Consider the following 12,621-nt stretch of genomic DNA (forward strand, 5'->3'; position numbering starts at 1 on the left):
TCTTTGTGGGCCATCTCATATCCCTACTATCTCTTTCTTTCATCCTTTTTTTTCTTTCTTTCAATAGGGGGCAATAATGAAATAATAATAAAAGAGCCCAGCAGATCCTTAGGATCAAAGTTCAGGAAATACTGATGATTAGATGTGGTTTCTGAGAGTAAATCTGACTGAAAATTTATACTAATTAGTGTGAGAGCAGTCCTAGCTGTGTGGCCGAGGGGTGCAGAGGTTACATACACGTGAGCAGCCCAGCCAGTGTCGGTGATAAATAAGGTCAGGGAAAGGTGTGAGGGGTGAGGTCACTGATGCCAATGTGGGGGCTGGGCTGGAGCTCCTTATGATCACTGCTTGGCTAGATCCTAGAATTTAAAGGTGCAAACTCAAAAGCGAAAGCACTGCTTTAAGAGCAGGTGGAGAATAAGGCACAAAGACAAAGCATGAATGAAACCAAATCTGTAATTAGGCAGTAAGCCACCACGTCAATTAGGAATTTTTGGTTGTAAGTAACAAAACGGACTCTGACAGACTTCATGGGGAGCAGGGAGAATTTGTGGATGCATTTGGAGTAACTCACAGGATCTAAAAAAACCCCTCCCAGTTCATAGGCTTAAAGAAAGGGCCCCCTGAAAGCATAATGGAGCATCTCTCTAGGCTTTACTGTTGGGATGAGGGGGCTGCAACTGTTTTCTATTTTTCAGTCTCTCTGATGAAGACTCGGATTGTCTGGCACATAGTAGGAATTCAATACATAAAGAATGAATGAATGGGGGTGCCTGGGTGGCTCAGTCGGTTAAGCGTCTGCCTTCGGCTCAGGACAGAGTCCTGGGGTCCTGGGATCAAGCCCCACGGTCGGCTTTCTGCTCGGTGGGGAGTCTGTTTCTCCCTCTGCCCCTCCCCCCTGCTCATGCTCTCTCTCTCTCTCATAAATAAATAAAATCTTTAAAAAGAAAAGAATGAATGAATGAGTGAAACTTTCATGGACAGAACATTTAACTTGCTGAGTTTGGGTAGGAGGGGGTGAAGAGGAGTACTTTGGCCGAAGTTCCCATCAAAGCCACACTCAGTGGGGTGGGGTGGCTCAGACACTGTTCCCAAAGGAAGGGAGATTGGATGGGAGTCAGGCAGAACCCAGGAGGATGCCCCATACAGGTAGCAGAGAAATGGCTTGTGGACTGGAGGAGGTGGTGTCACTTGCTGTGGCAGGAAAACATCTCCTTGTCCAGTTAGCTTGTCCCTAAGGTCGGGAAGGAAAAACTGCAGGAAGAAACTCCAAGGCTTTGTTTGCCAATCTTGTCTTTATTCCCACACTCACTTAGATTTGCTCTGCTAGTATTTTATTTAGGAGTTTGATGTGTATACTAATCAATGAAAAGGACCTATTGCCTCCTCTGAAAACCCCTTCTAGTTATTTTCCCCTTAGAATGAGTTGGAGGAAATTATTCACTCTTTTTCTGTTCTCTGGAAGAGTTTGAGTAGGATAGAAATTATTTAGCTCTTGAAAGTCTGGTAGAAAATCTGATAAAGCCCTCTGGGCCTGTTGTTTTTCTTATGGAAAGATTTAAATGACTGCTTCATTTCCTTAATAATCATAAGACTATTCAGGCTATTTCTTTTTTTGACAATTAAGGCAAGGTTTTGTTTTTTTTTTTTTTGAACTTAAACATTTCATTAAAATTTTTAAACTAAATTAAGTAGAGTGGTTATCTCTGGAGGTTTTGGGCTCTGTAAAGGGCTCATGAGTATTCATTATGTTAAAGTCATATAAAATAGAAAAGGGCCACCCTTGGGCTAATGACAGTATGTTTTCAATCAAGGATTATGATTAATCCAATTCTGTGTGCTTAAGTTCCATTGAAAATGCATATTTGTTGAAAATCTGAGTGAGTCAATCTATCTTGCCAGGGATAGATACTTCCCAAAGATGAATCTTGTAGGCCCCAGTGACACTGACAGGCTTGGCTGGAAACTGACCAGATAGCCCTGCCTTACATTTTTTCCCAATCCTGATTATGGAGGAAGGTCTTGGAAGATTTCTCTGCCCTATTCCACAGGCCGGGTACTGGGCCCACAGCACCCCTGGATGTTAGGCCCCTATTTGTCCAGGATTAGGCAAAGGTCACGGCAAGTTTCCAATGGCAGTTCCTTTCCACACCACAGGCACTGAAGAAGAGACTGAAGGAGCATTCCTGGAAAAGACTCTGAATTGCAACGAACTAAACTACCAGCTGAATTAAGGACAGCCCAGTGGCATGACTGGCTCCCCCCACCAATGAAATTATTATGTGACTTATTTTATGTCTGGGTCATTACTATGCAAAAAGGATAAATGGATTAAAATGAAAAGAATTTCTGCTTAATCGCAGGAAACAAACTGAGTGTTGTTGGAGTGGGGGGTGGGGTGGGAGGGATGGGGTGACTGGGTGATAGACACTGGGGAGGGTATGTGCTCTGGTAAGCGCTGTGAATTGTGCAAGACTGTTGAATCTCAGATCTGTACCTCTGAAACAAATAATGCAATATATGTTAAGAAAAAAAAAAGAAGAAGAAGGTAGCGGGAGGGGAAGAATGAAGTGGGGGAAATCGGAGGGGTAGACAAACCATGAGAGACGATGGACTCTGAAAAACAAACAGGGTTCTAGAGGGGAGGGGGGTGGGAGGATGGGTTAGGCTGGTGGTGGGTATTGAGGAGGGCACATTCTGCATGGAGCACTGGGTGTTATGCACAAACAATTAATCATGGAACACTTCATCTAAAACTAATGATGTAATGTATGGGGATTAACATAAGAATAAAGAAAAAAAATAGAATCTTAAAAAAAAATGAAAAGAATTTCTGAACAAATGTGGGAAGGAAGACATTATCAAGTCTTTGGATGTCATTAGTTGTAACAAAGTTGGGAATTAATCATGACACCATGCAAAATGGTAAAATATTTGCAAGCAAGGAGAGGGTGGAGAGGCCGGAAGCTGTAAATCTATGCCAGCTGAGCACTCACAGCTGAGCACTCACTGTGGGGGCGTATGGCAAGTGGATTTACTATTTTGCCAACTCTAGTAAAGTGTTAGGAAATTGCAACAAAATTGTTTCTATGCAAACAATTGTTTAAGAAAGGGTCTTACATCAAGTAACTGCAATTCATGGTGCTTTCTGAGTAACCACAAAGCCAGAGACTAAATTAAAAGTATTAGAAATGATTTTCCTTGGAATCATGCTGAATATTAAGATTGAGATTTTCTCTCTTCCACAACTCCTCCTCTTCCATCACTCTCTTAATGAGCCAGTATCACTTATTTTTTGTTGGGGGCGGGGGAAGGGAAGAGGGAAGAAGGGACAGGGACTTTTGAGACAGCAGGGGAAGGGAGGTGGGTGGGTCCAGAAATGGAGAGATGGGAGTCACTCAATTAAATTCTACCACCTTCCTGTGTAAACAGGGATTGAAGACGTCTGTCCTGACCTGCTTGGAGAGGTGATGCGCTTGCTACTTGAGAAAGCCCCACCTAAACTCTACTCTGCCTCCTCCCATTTGCATAAAACCTGTCCTAGATATACCTCATCCTTACACTTTATCAGAACCACAGGGGGAATAATTATCTGAACTGACTCCGGGCGTTATGGAATTTTTTTCTTTAAAACGGGCTTAAGTCAAGTTCTTTGAATATTTTTCTATCCTGAAAACCCGCGAGTTAAGTCACTTTCTAAAAGCCCTTGCATTCATAAAATTCTATAAAACTCAGTGAGGAGTAATAGCTCAAACAGCAACATTTTAAATTTAGGATCCTCTGGCTAAGAGAATGTACCCAAAATAATACAAATATACTTTTGTAGTAACTTTGTCAAACTTCCAAAAACTTCATGGAGTAGGAGGCAACAGATACGCCTCCAGGAGATCAGCGCTCTGTTATCCTCAGTCAGTGAGCTTCAGGACCCCTAGTGATTCGCCGCAACTTAGGCAAGGCCTCCAGGGGCTTAAATCATCTGGGCATCTAACACCCAATCACCGCTGAATTACTGAATGCTATTAGAAGTGTCCCCATTTTACGGATGCAATTGAGGGTATTAGTCGCCTTTGGTTCTCTTGAGAGCGAGAGAGGAAGCGCGAGGGAGCGAGTTTTCATCTTTTTAAAAAGAACTTTAACTTAAACCAACTCAAAATGAGTTCTTTTTACTTCCAACGACCGTGTTTCCTTTAGCCAAATGATTTAAACTCATTTGTAAAAGCAAGAAGCAAGACAAGTATTTTATTGTATAGCAGAACAACACAGAGTCTCTCCCCGACCCCCCACCACCCCAGTTCCCGAGCACTCGCTCACAGCGGACGCGTCACTACGAGCGGGGACCCAGGGCATCTGAGGGGGGCGTAGTGAAACCCAAGCTGCCCCATCCGTAGGTGGAGTAAACGGGGGGGGGGGGGGGGGGGGGGGGGGCCCCCCCGGCCCCCCCCCCCCGGGGGGGGGGGAGGGGGGGGGGGGGGGGAGGGCCGAGGCGCCCCGCCTGCACACTCCTCCCTAGAACTGATGCGTCTTCTTTGACCCCGAGGTCAGAAAGATTTATTACTTCCTCGGTGAGGGAGAAACCCCAGACCAGCTGGAACGCGTGAGCCGGGAGTAGAAAGCCTGCAAGCGGCGCTCGGCGTCCTCCGAGCGCACCCGCATCCGGGTGCGTCCTCGGTTCCTGGAGGGGCGGGCGGTGCCGACGCCGAAGGGAAGAGCGGAGTGGGCGGCCGCTGGGGGATTTCTGCCCAAACTTTATCACCAACTCTTTCCGAGAGCAAAAACGTGCGGCTGAGCCCGGCAGCCGCAAGGAGACTCCCAAGTTTCTCAGAGCCCCGGGCGCCCGATCTCTCCGAACCCGCGTCCGCGTCCAGGCGCTTTGCGCACGTATTGCTACGGCCTCGGTCGTGTGGGTGGCAGCCCGAGCGGCGTCGCGGTGAATCGAGCCCCGCATCTCCAGTCCCCGAGGCGGCGGCGGCTGGAGCCCGACTCTGCGAGGGGGCGGGCACGGGACGGGCGGAGGAGGAGGGCAGCGCGGCGAAGGGGAGGAGCCGCAGCGACAGACGGCGGCGCGCACCAACCCGGCGCAGGCTGGCAGGAGCCGCGCAGAGGCTGGCCCGAGCGCGTTGCAGCCGCTCCGCGTAGGGGGAGTCGGGTAGCAGCATCCTCCCGGGCGCCGCTTTCGCGCGGCGGCGGCAGCGGCGGGGGCTTCCTCTGCCCCGGTACCTCGTTGGCCAGAAGCGGCTGGTGCCGGCGGGGGCGGCGGGGGGGGGAGGCGGTGGCAAGGGAGCGCTGCCGACTGGGGCTCCTTGGCCGATTGTTGTGTGTGTAGGGTTCCTCCCGGGCCAGTCGGAGGCTGCGGAGCGGCGGGCGCTGCCGGCTATGCCGGCCCGGGCATCCTCCGAGTGATGGAAGAAGCAGCTGCTGTCGCTGCAGGGTCGCGCTGCGCCCGATCCACCGCCGCCAGAGAGATGGGAAGATTCCGGGCGCGGAGGCCGACAGCGAGAAAGGCGGAGCCGCTTTGCCGGGAGCTGGGTCCTGTATAAGCCCCCTCCCCCAGCCGGCTTCGCCCCCCCGGAGCGAGGAAAGAAGCTGCGGTCTCGAGAGGTCGGCGGAGACGCCGCTGGAGCTGGGCACGCTGGGCTCAGCGGAGCGCGGAGCAGGGTTCCAGGCCGGGTGAAAGTTTCCCTTCCCGAGCCGCAGGGCGCCCACTGCCCGGAAATTGCCCAGGGCTTGGGCTGCCGAGTCCCACGGCCCCCTCTTAGGCGCGGGGACTCCCAGGAAGGACTGTGAGCGAGAAATCGAGGAACGAGTGACAGCAGGACAGACCACCCGGCCGTGATCCCGGGCGGCTCCGGGGTGCGCCCGCGGCTCCAGGTGAGCGGGGGAGCCCGGCTGACCCGAGGGTGGGCGTTACTTAGGTGGAAGAGGCGGGTGGGGAGGAGGATTGGGGCGCATCGGCTTACTCCGCTTCCCCTCGCAGGTCTTTCTCGGAGCCGCTGCCATGGGAGAGCCAGCCTTGGGCGTCGGGGACCAGCCGCCGCTGCTGCCGCGCCCGCCTCGGAGCCGCGGCCCCAGTCCCCGCGCCCGAAGTCGGCCCGCTGCGTCCCCCTCCTGGGCTGCAGGGCCGCCTCCGCCGCGCCGCCGGCCCCGGCTGTGCCTGTGATGAGCCGCAGCCCGCCGCGAGCCCTGCCGCCGGGCGCGCCCCCCCGGTTGCTCCCGGCCGCGCCTGCCGCCGCGCCGCGCGCCCTGCTCCCGCCGTGGCCCCGGCGCCCGGGCCGTCGCTGGCCCGCGTCCCCGCTCGGAATGAAGGTGTTCCGCAGGAAGGCGCTGGTGCTGTGCGCGGGCTATGCGCTGCTGCTGGTGCTCACCATGCTCAACCTCCTGGACTACAAGTGGCACAAGGAGCCGCTGCAGCAGTGCAGCCCCGACGGGCCGCTGGGTGCCGCGGCGGGGGCGGCTGGGGGCGGCTGGGGGCGCCCGGGGCCTCCTCCGGCAGTGCCGCCCCGCGCACACACCCGCTTGGACCCCCGTACTCCGTACCGCCCTCCTGCCGCCGCCGCCGCCGCCGCCGTCGGGGCGGCCCCCGCCGCAGCAGCAGGCGCAGCAGGGGCGGTGGCCCCTCCCCGCAATGGCACTCGGGGCACCGGGGGTGGCGGAGAGAAGAGGCAGTTGGTGTATGTGTTCACCACGTGGCGCTCGGGCTCCTCTTTCTTTGGTGAGCTCTTCAACCAGAACCCCGAGGTGTTCTTTCTCTACGAGCCAGTGTGGCACGTGTGGCAAAAACTGTACCCAGGGGACGCTGTTTCCCTGCAAGGGGCTGCGCGGGACATGCTGAGCGCTCTCTATCGCTGCGACCTCTCGGTCTTCCAGCTGTACAGCCCCGCGGGCAGCGGGGGGCGCAACCTCACCACGCTGGGCATTTTCGGTGCAGCCACCAACAAGGTGGTGTGCTCCTCGCCACTCTGCCCCGCCTACCGCAAGGAGGTCGTGGGGCTGGTGGACGATCGCGTGTGCAAGAAGTGCCCGCCGCAGCGCCTGGCGCGCTTTGAGGAGGAGTGCCGCAAGTACCGCACGCTGGTCATCAAGGGCGTGCGTGTCTTCGACGTGGCCGTGTTGGCGCCGCTGCTGCGCGACCCTGCCCTGGACCTCAAGGTCATCCACCTGGTGCGCGATCCGCGTGCCGTGGCCAGCTCACGCATCCGCTCGCGCCACGGTCTCATCCGTGAGAGCCTTCAGGTGGTGCGCAGCCGGGACCCGCGCGCCCACCGCATGCCCTTCCTGGAGGCCGCTGGCCACAAGCTGGGCGTCAAGAAGGAGGGTGTGGGCGGCCCGGCGGACTACCACGCTCTTGGCGCTATGGAGGTCATCTGCAACAGCATGGCCAAGACACTGCAGACAGCCCTGCAGCCCCCTGACTGGCTGCAAGGCCACTACCTGGTAGTGCGGTACGAGGACCTAGTGGGAGACCCCGTCAAGACCCTACGGAGGGTGTACGACTTTGTGGGGCTGCTGGTGAGCCCCGAAATGGAACAGTTTGCCCTCAACATGACCAGTGGCTCAGGCTCCTCCTCTAAGCCCTTTGTGGTGTCTGCGCGCAACGCCACGCAGGCCGCCAACGCCTGGCGGACGGCCCTCACCTTCCAGCAGATCAAACAGGTGGAGGAGTTTTGCTACCAGCCCATGGCGGTGCTGGGCTATGAGCGGGTCAATAGTCCCGAGGAGGTCAAAGACCTCAGTAAGACCCTGCTCCGGAAGCCCCGGCTCTGAGAGGGTTTCCTGGGAGACCCGACTCCCTGTGGAGACACCCACAGGAGGATTGTGGTGTATTGCAACAAAAACAGCCCAGACCCAAACTGAGGAAGCCCACATATTCTATTATAGATATATAGTATAAATAACCACACAGGCACTTGCTGTCAATGTTTTGAGTCATTGAATTTCAAGGAACAGCCACAATACGCACACATCTCAGCAAAGGCAAGACTTGAAAGTTCTGACCAGCTCCCCTCCTCTCCTCTTCCCTGCCTTTTCTCCCTTCCTTTTTCTCACCTTTCCTACCCTCTCTCCTACCTACCTTCCGTTTTGAAGTGGGATGTTGATTAAATCAAGATCCAGTAACCTAAATCTTGTTTACAAAATTTTCGTGGTATCTGTGAACATGTACAACAGTAATTTGGTCGTGAGGGGTGGGGTAGAGAAAGGGGAAGTTGGAAGTTGGCCCGAGCACAGAGCTCCATTGGGCACGATAGCCGAGGAGGCATTCTTCTAAAAGTAGACTTGTGTAAAAAGCAAAGGTTCTCCGTGAGTATTAATAAAAAAGATAATAAATAATATTCTTTTTAATATTTGCCTCCATTACTTTGGATTTACCTATGCTACTTGATCTGGGTAGCTTCAGACAGAATTTGCTTCCCCTCCCCCCACCCCCCTTTCCCAGTCTGTTTCCTAGAAAACCGCTAAGGTGGGTGGGAGCAGTTTCTGACTCCTTGATAAGGACCTTGGAGTTGTTTTCTCACATATAAATCACAGCCTGTCAGGTGCGCAGGAATGGGGACAGACCTTCGAATTCTAAAGGCAAACACCAAGCAAGGCAGTGGAGGGAAAAGCTCGCACTCCTTTCCTGTTCCACTTTGAGCACAGAAATGAAGAAGCAGCTCCCTTGGGGGTTTGAAGCATTGGATTTTGATTACTGTTCAGTTAAGACTGGGGAACCTTGAAGCGGAGACATGTTTTGGTTCTGAGGTTAGTTCAGAAAAAGGGTTTTTTGGAAGAAAAGTATATAAGTAAAAAAAAAATTTCTGATGATTAAAACAGACCTCAAAAATCAGCGTGAAGGTATTGTTGACGATGGTAGCAACTTCTTTGGTTAGAAAAATGACAAGTCTATATGTCTGGAGTGTTTTCCTGCCTGTGACCCAGTACATGGAGGCGTTTGAAAAGGGAAGTTTCACCTGTGAGCTATAAGGGCACTCACAGGCTTCTCCTTTTCTTTCTTGCTTCCCATTCAAATCAGTGCAAAACAAGAATATGAATTTATCATGGCTTACGTGGGATGCCCATGAGGGTGCATTACTTTTCCTTACTGTGTTTCCTAAAAGTGAAATTGCAAAGAAGCTATAACATGTTGCAGACAGTAGAAGGCTTCAGCCAAGAGCTTCTTTTAGATATGAAAATGAATTCTGGGAAAGAGGAAATGAAAATGAATTATGAGTAAATGTGTTGGATTTTGAGATTTGGTATTTTCCAGGGAGAAAACCATGCCAGTTTTCTGGCAATGGTAATGTTGTGCTGTCGTCCCGAGCCCATTTCTACTGAAGCATTCTGTAGAATGTCATATTACAGTACGAAGTTTTAAAGCCCAAATAGGTACAAGAGACAGTGTAGTTATATATTTCATTATAGACGGTACAAGTTCGAGATCATCATGACTTTATTTTACTATAATTTATTGTGAAATCTCGGCAGGCCAACCCGTGTTGGTTAAATGCGGGGGATTTGAAGGAAAATATGATGAAAAATAATATGTACATGGGAAAGATTTTAACCCAAGGTGATCCTTAAGTATAAGAATGTAAGACTCTTAAGCATAATTTTCATTACAATGTGAAATCTAACTACACTGTTAAGAATTCAAGATAAAGAAGCACAGAAGTTAAAAAAAAAGAGTTGTATTTAGCAGTGGATTTTATAACATACTCTAGAATGGCTAGTTCTTAATTTCCTAAAATAGTTTAGAGTATTGTGTTTATTAAACCAGATGACAGCTATAACACATTGATCATGTTTTCTATGATATTTTCATGGTAGCGCCTCTGCGGAATTATCATCGGCAGCCGTAGAATATTGCCAATAGCTTTAATTTAAGAATACTTTAAAATTAAATGAAAAAAATAAATATTAATGTTGGATGACTATCGATGAAATAGGTTTAACAGGAAATCAAGACAGCGTCATTAAAAGGCAACCATTCTGAATAAAATAACCATTTAAAAACAAATTTCATGTGGCGTTAGAATCAGCTCTTCTCACTTAATCACAGTAAAATTCATGCTTCGTTTTTGAGTGAAGGGTTTTTTAAACAGTGGAATTCATTCTTCTCTCAGTATATCTAAGGACTTTGTGTTAAAGTAGAATTGCGATGTGTTTGGATCTTTCGCTTTTAAAAAAATCCCGGGTGCTGCGTGGAGCCTCTGCAGCAGGCAGAGCATTCGTGGCCTCTGCTCAGAGGAAATTTGAAGCATAAACGCCAACATTTGTCCCCTTGCGGTGTTGGAACGGGGTTTCTGCCCGATACCCTTGTTTGTGGCAGATGCTTTCTCTCCACTCTGCCACTCTGTAATTGGAAAAGGCGAACTGTGACTCTTGGAGCTTTGTACGTAGCTGCCTTCTAGGAAGGCAAGACAGGTGTAGCCCCCGCTAACGGCCGAGATTGTCGTATCAGTGACATTCAGCTTCCACAGGTTTGAGAAGGAGCGAAGCATTTTTTGGCGTTAATAAGCTTCTGTCAGCCCCTGGTGCAAGCAGACCTGGGCCACAGCAAACTGCAGCCGCGCCGTGACCATTTCTACGGCAGCAGATGTGAAGGCGATCCCTTCACGTTTCCCAACTTGGCAATATGTCCATCAGCCAGGAGGAAATATTCTTCAGAGTGGCTTATCAGAGTGATTTTTATTTTCAAATTCTGCTCAGCTGATAGCATGCCTGACTGACCCCTTTGACTTTGGAATTCCTTTGTTAATTAGAAAGCTCTATTTATAAAACGAAGTCTACCCGGTGCATTTAGTCAACAAATATGAGTTTGGAACAAGGCAGTGGCACGGCTGGGGGCTTGAATTTCAGGGAGCTCAGAGGCGCTCAAAGGCCTCATTCAGGCTGACTCGTGGGCACCTTGCAGGCAGGGACTGGGGCAAATCCTGGACCCTTCATTGTCCACCGCATAGTGAGTACTTGATAAACACTTGGTAAGTAAGTGAATGAAGTATCGAACTATCAAAAGTGCAAAGCGCTCAGAAGGGAGAAAGAGTGGAAGAATGTGTTCCCTGTTTAGAAAAATTGCCAGGCTATTCACCAAAGTTTGCTGGAGGAAGGGGGCCTTGGGCTCTATTTGGATGTGGGAGTGGGCAACAGGAACATCTGCAAGATTTCCAGGGGGACGGGGTAGAGGCTCATATTTCCCACGGAGGAATTAGGAACGAAAATTCAGAATTTCTGAAGGTGGAGAAGTTAAAATTTCCAAATGAAGGATTTGACGTTTATTATTTGTTTTCTCAATTGCATTAACAAGATAAAGGCAGGGACCAAAACACCCCTGAAGAACAAATGCTGCCTTGGTACCTAAGGGAGGGCTCTGAGGTTATAATATTTGTTTATTATTTTGAGGGCTTTGAATGTGCAGTTTAACCAGGCAGAGGAATAGTTACTTTCAGGAAGTTTGGCCTCTTGTGGATGCTGAATGAGACAATGCTTGCCTGTTTCCATGCATCCCTGCCTCGCTGTGGCCAGTCCTGTCCAGGATTTCTTGTTGCAGACGGTGTAGTTGTGGCTGGATTATGCTGTCGGTTTGAAATTAATGTGAATCTGAGTAAGGCTGTTAATTAATATTCCCTGGGTCTCAGCAATGAAATAAAGATCATGTTTGAAACCCCGTCTCTAGAGATGACTTCAGAAAGACCAAGAGGGAAATAAAAAGCATGTCTTATCTGTAGTTGTGAATAAGGCCGAGGTGTCACTTTACCACCCTCCCCCAACCGTCTTCCTTCCCTCCACACGACACTCCCGCGCACCCACACATGCAGTTGAGTTCCTGCATCGTCTTCAGGTCCGGGCAGGGGCGGGGGGAGGGGAAGAGGATGTTTTAATGCCTGTAAAGAGGTATGTGGGGAGTGATGCTTTTGATTTCAGGCCTCGGGAGAGTGAGTGGTGGATGATTCTATCACAACCTATGACAGTTCTGTGTCAGGATCCAGTGTGGACAGGTAGTAAATGACAATCGCAATGTGAGGGATGGCCTGAGCTGCGTGAGGGGATGGCTTGAGGTAAATGCACAATTTACAGACCCCATTGTCACTCACCTTGAGGGGGCCCTCTCAAATCTGTCACAGGAAGAACATAATTTGCTCATATCCTTTCCCACTTTTCTGGGCACCCGAGCTGACACTTTTGCGGTTCAAGTTCACAGCTGCTTGGTACAGGCTCTTGTACAAGTGTTTAATAACTGAAATTACAGGACTTGACTTTTATTACAGCTGATGCAATTCTGCACACCCTTAATCGAATTATGCTAAGGAAATTGTTAAATCCTGAATAACACATTAAGTTTATAGAATGGGAAACTTTATGAACCAGTGTTTGGAGGTGGTATTGTTTGTAAACTTGGAGGAGCCTTGAAGGAGTAGGAGCCTATCCGCAGACTTGGCAGGATGATATAGAATGATCAAGTATGGCCAAGGCCAAAGCTTAACTTTTGGTGGAACTGGTTATTTGTGATCAGACGTCAAAAGGTGTTTTGGGGCTGCCTGAGCTTGCAGGTTTGTGATAGTCACCCTGCCATGAGAATGAGGGTGAAAATGATCGCTATGATCAAAATGGCTCCCATCTTGGGTGTCTAGGCAAGGGCTTGACAGAAAC

General features: G+C 50.3%; 1 protein-coding gene across 1 annotated transcript; it reads left to right on the forward strand.

Moving 5' to 3' along the window:
• The first annotated feature begins 4,925 nt into the window (after positions 1 to 4,925).
• Positions 4,926 to 11,635, forward strand: CHST2 (carbohydrate sulfotransferase 2). The gene is made up of 2 exons (XM_034996329.1): positions 4,926 to 5,868; positions 5,975 to 11,635. Exon 2 carries the CDS (start codon positions 6,157 to 6,159, stop codon positions 7,759 to 7,761), a length of 1,605 nt encoding a protein of 534 aa, XP_034852220.1. The 5' UTR covers positions 4,926 to 5,868; positions 5,975 to 6,156; the 3' UTR covers positions 7,762 to 11,635.
• Positions 11,636 to 12,621: the final 986 nt, after the last annotated feature.

The sequence above is a fragment of the Mirounga leonina genome, unplaced genomic scaffold (genome assembly GCF_011800145.1).
Source record: "Mirounga leonina isolate KUSES-001 unplaced genomic scaffold, KU_Mleo_1.0 Mir_115, whole genome shotgun sequence".
NCBI classification, from domain to species: domain Eukaryota; kingdom Metazoa; phylum Chordata; class Mammalia; order Carnivora; family Phocidae; genus Mirounga; species Mirounga leonina.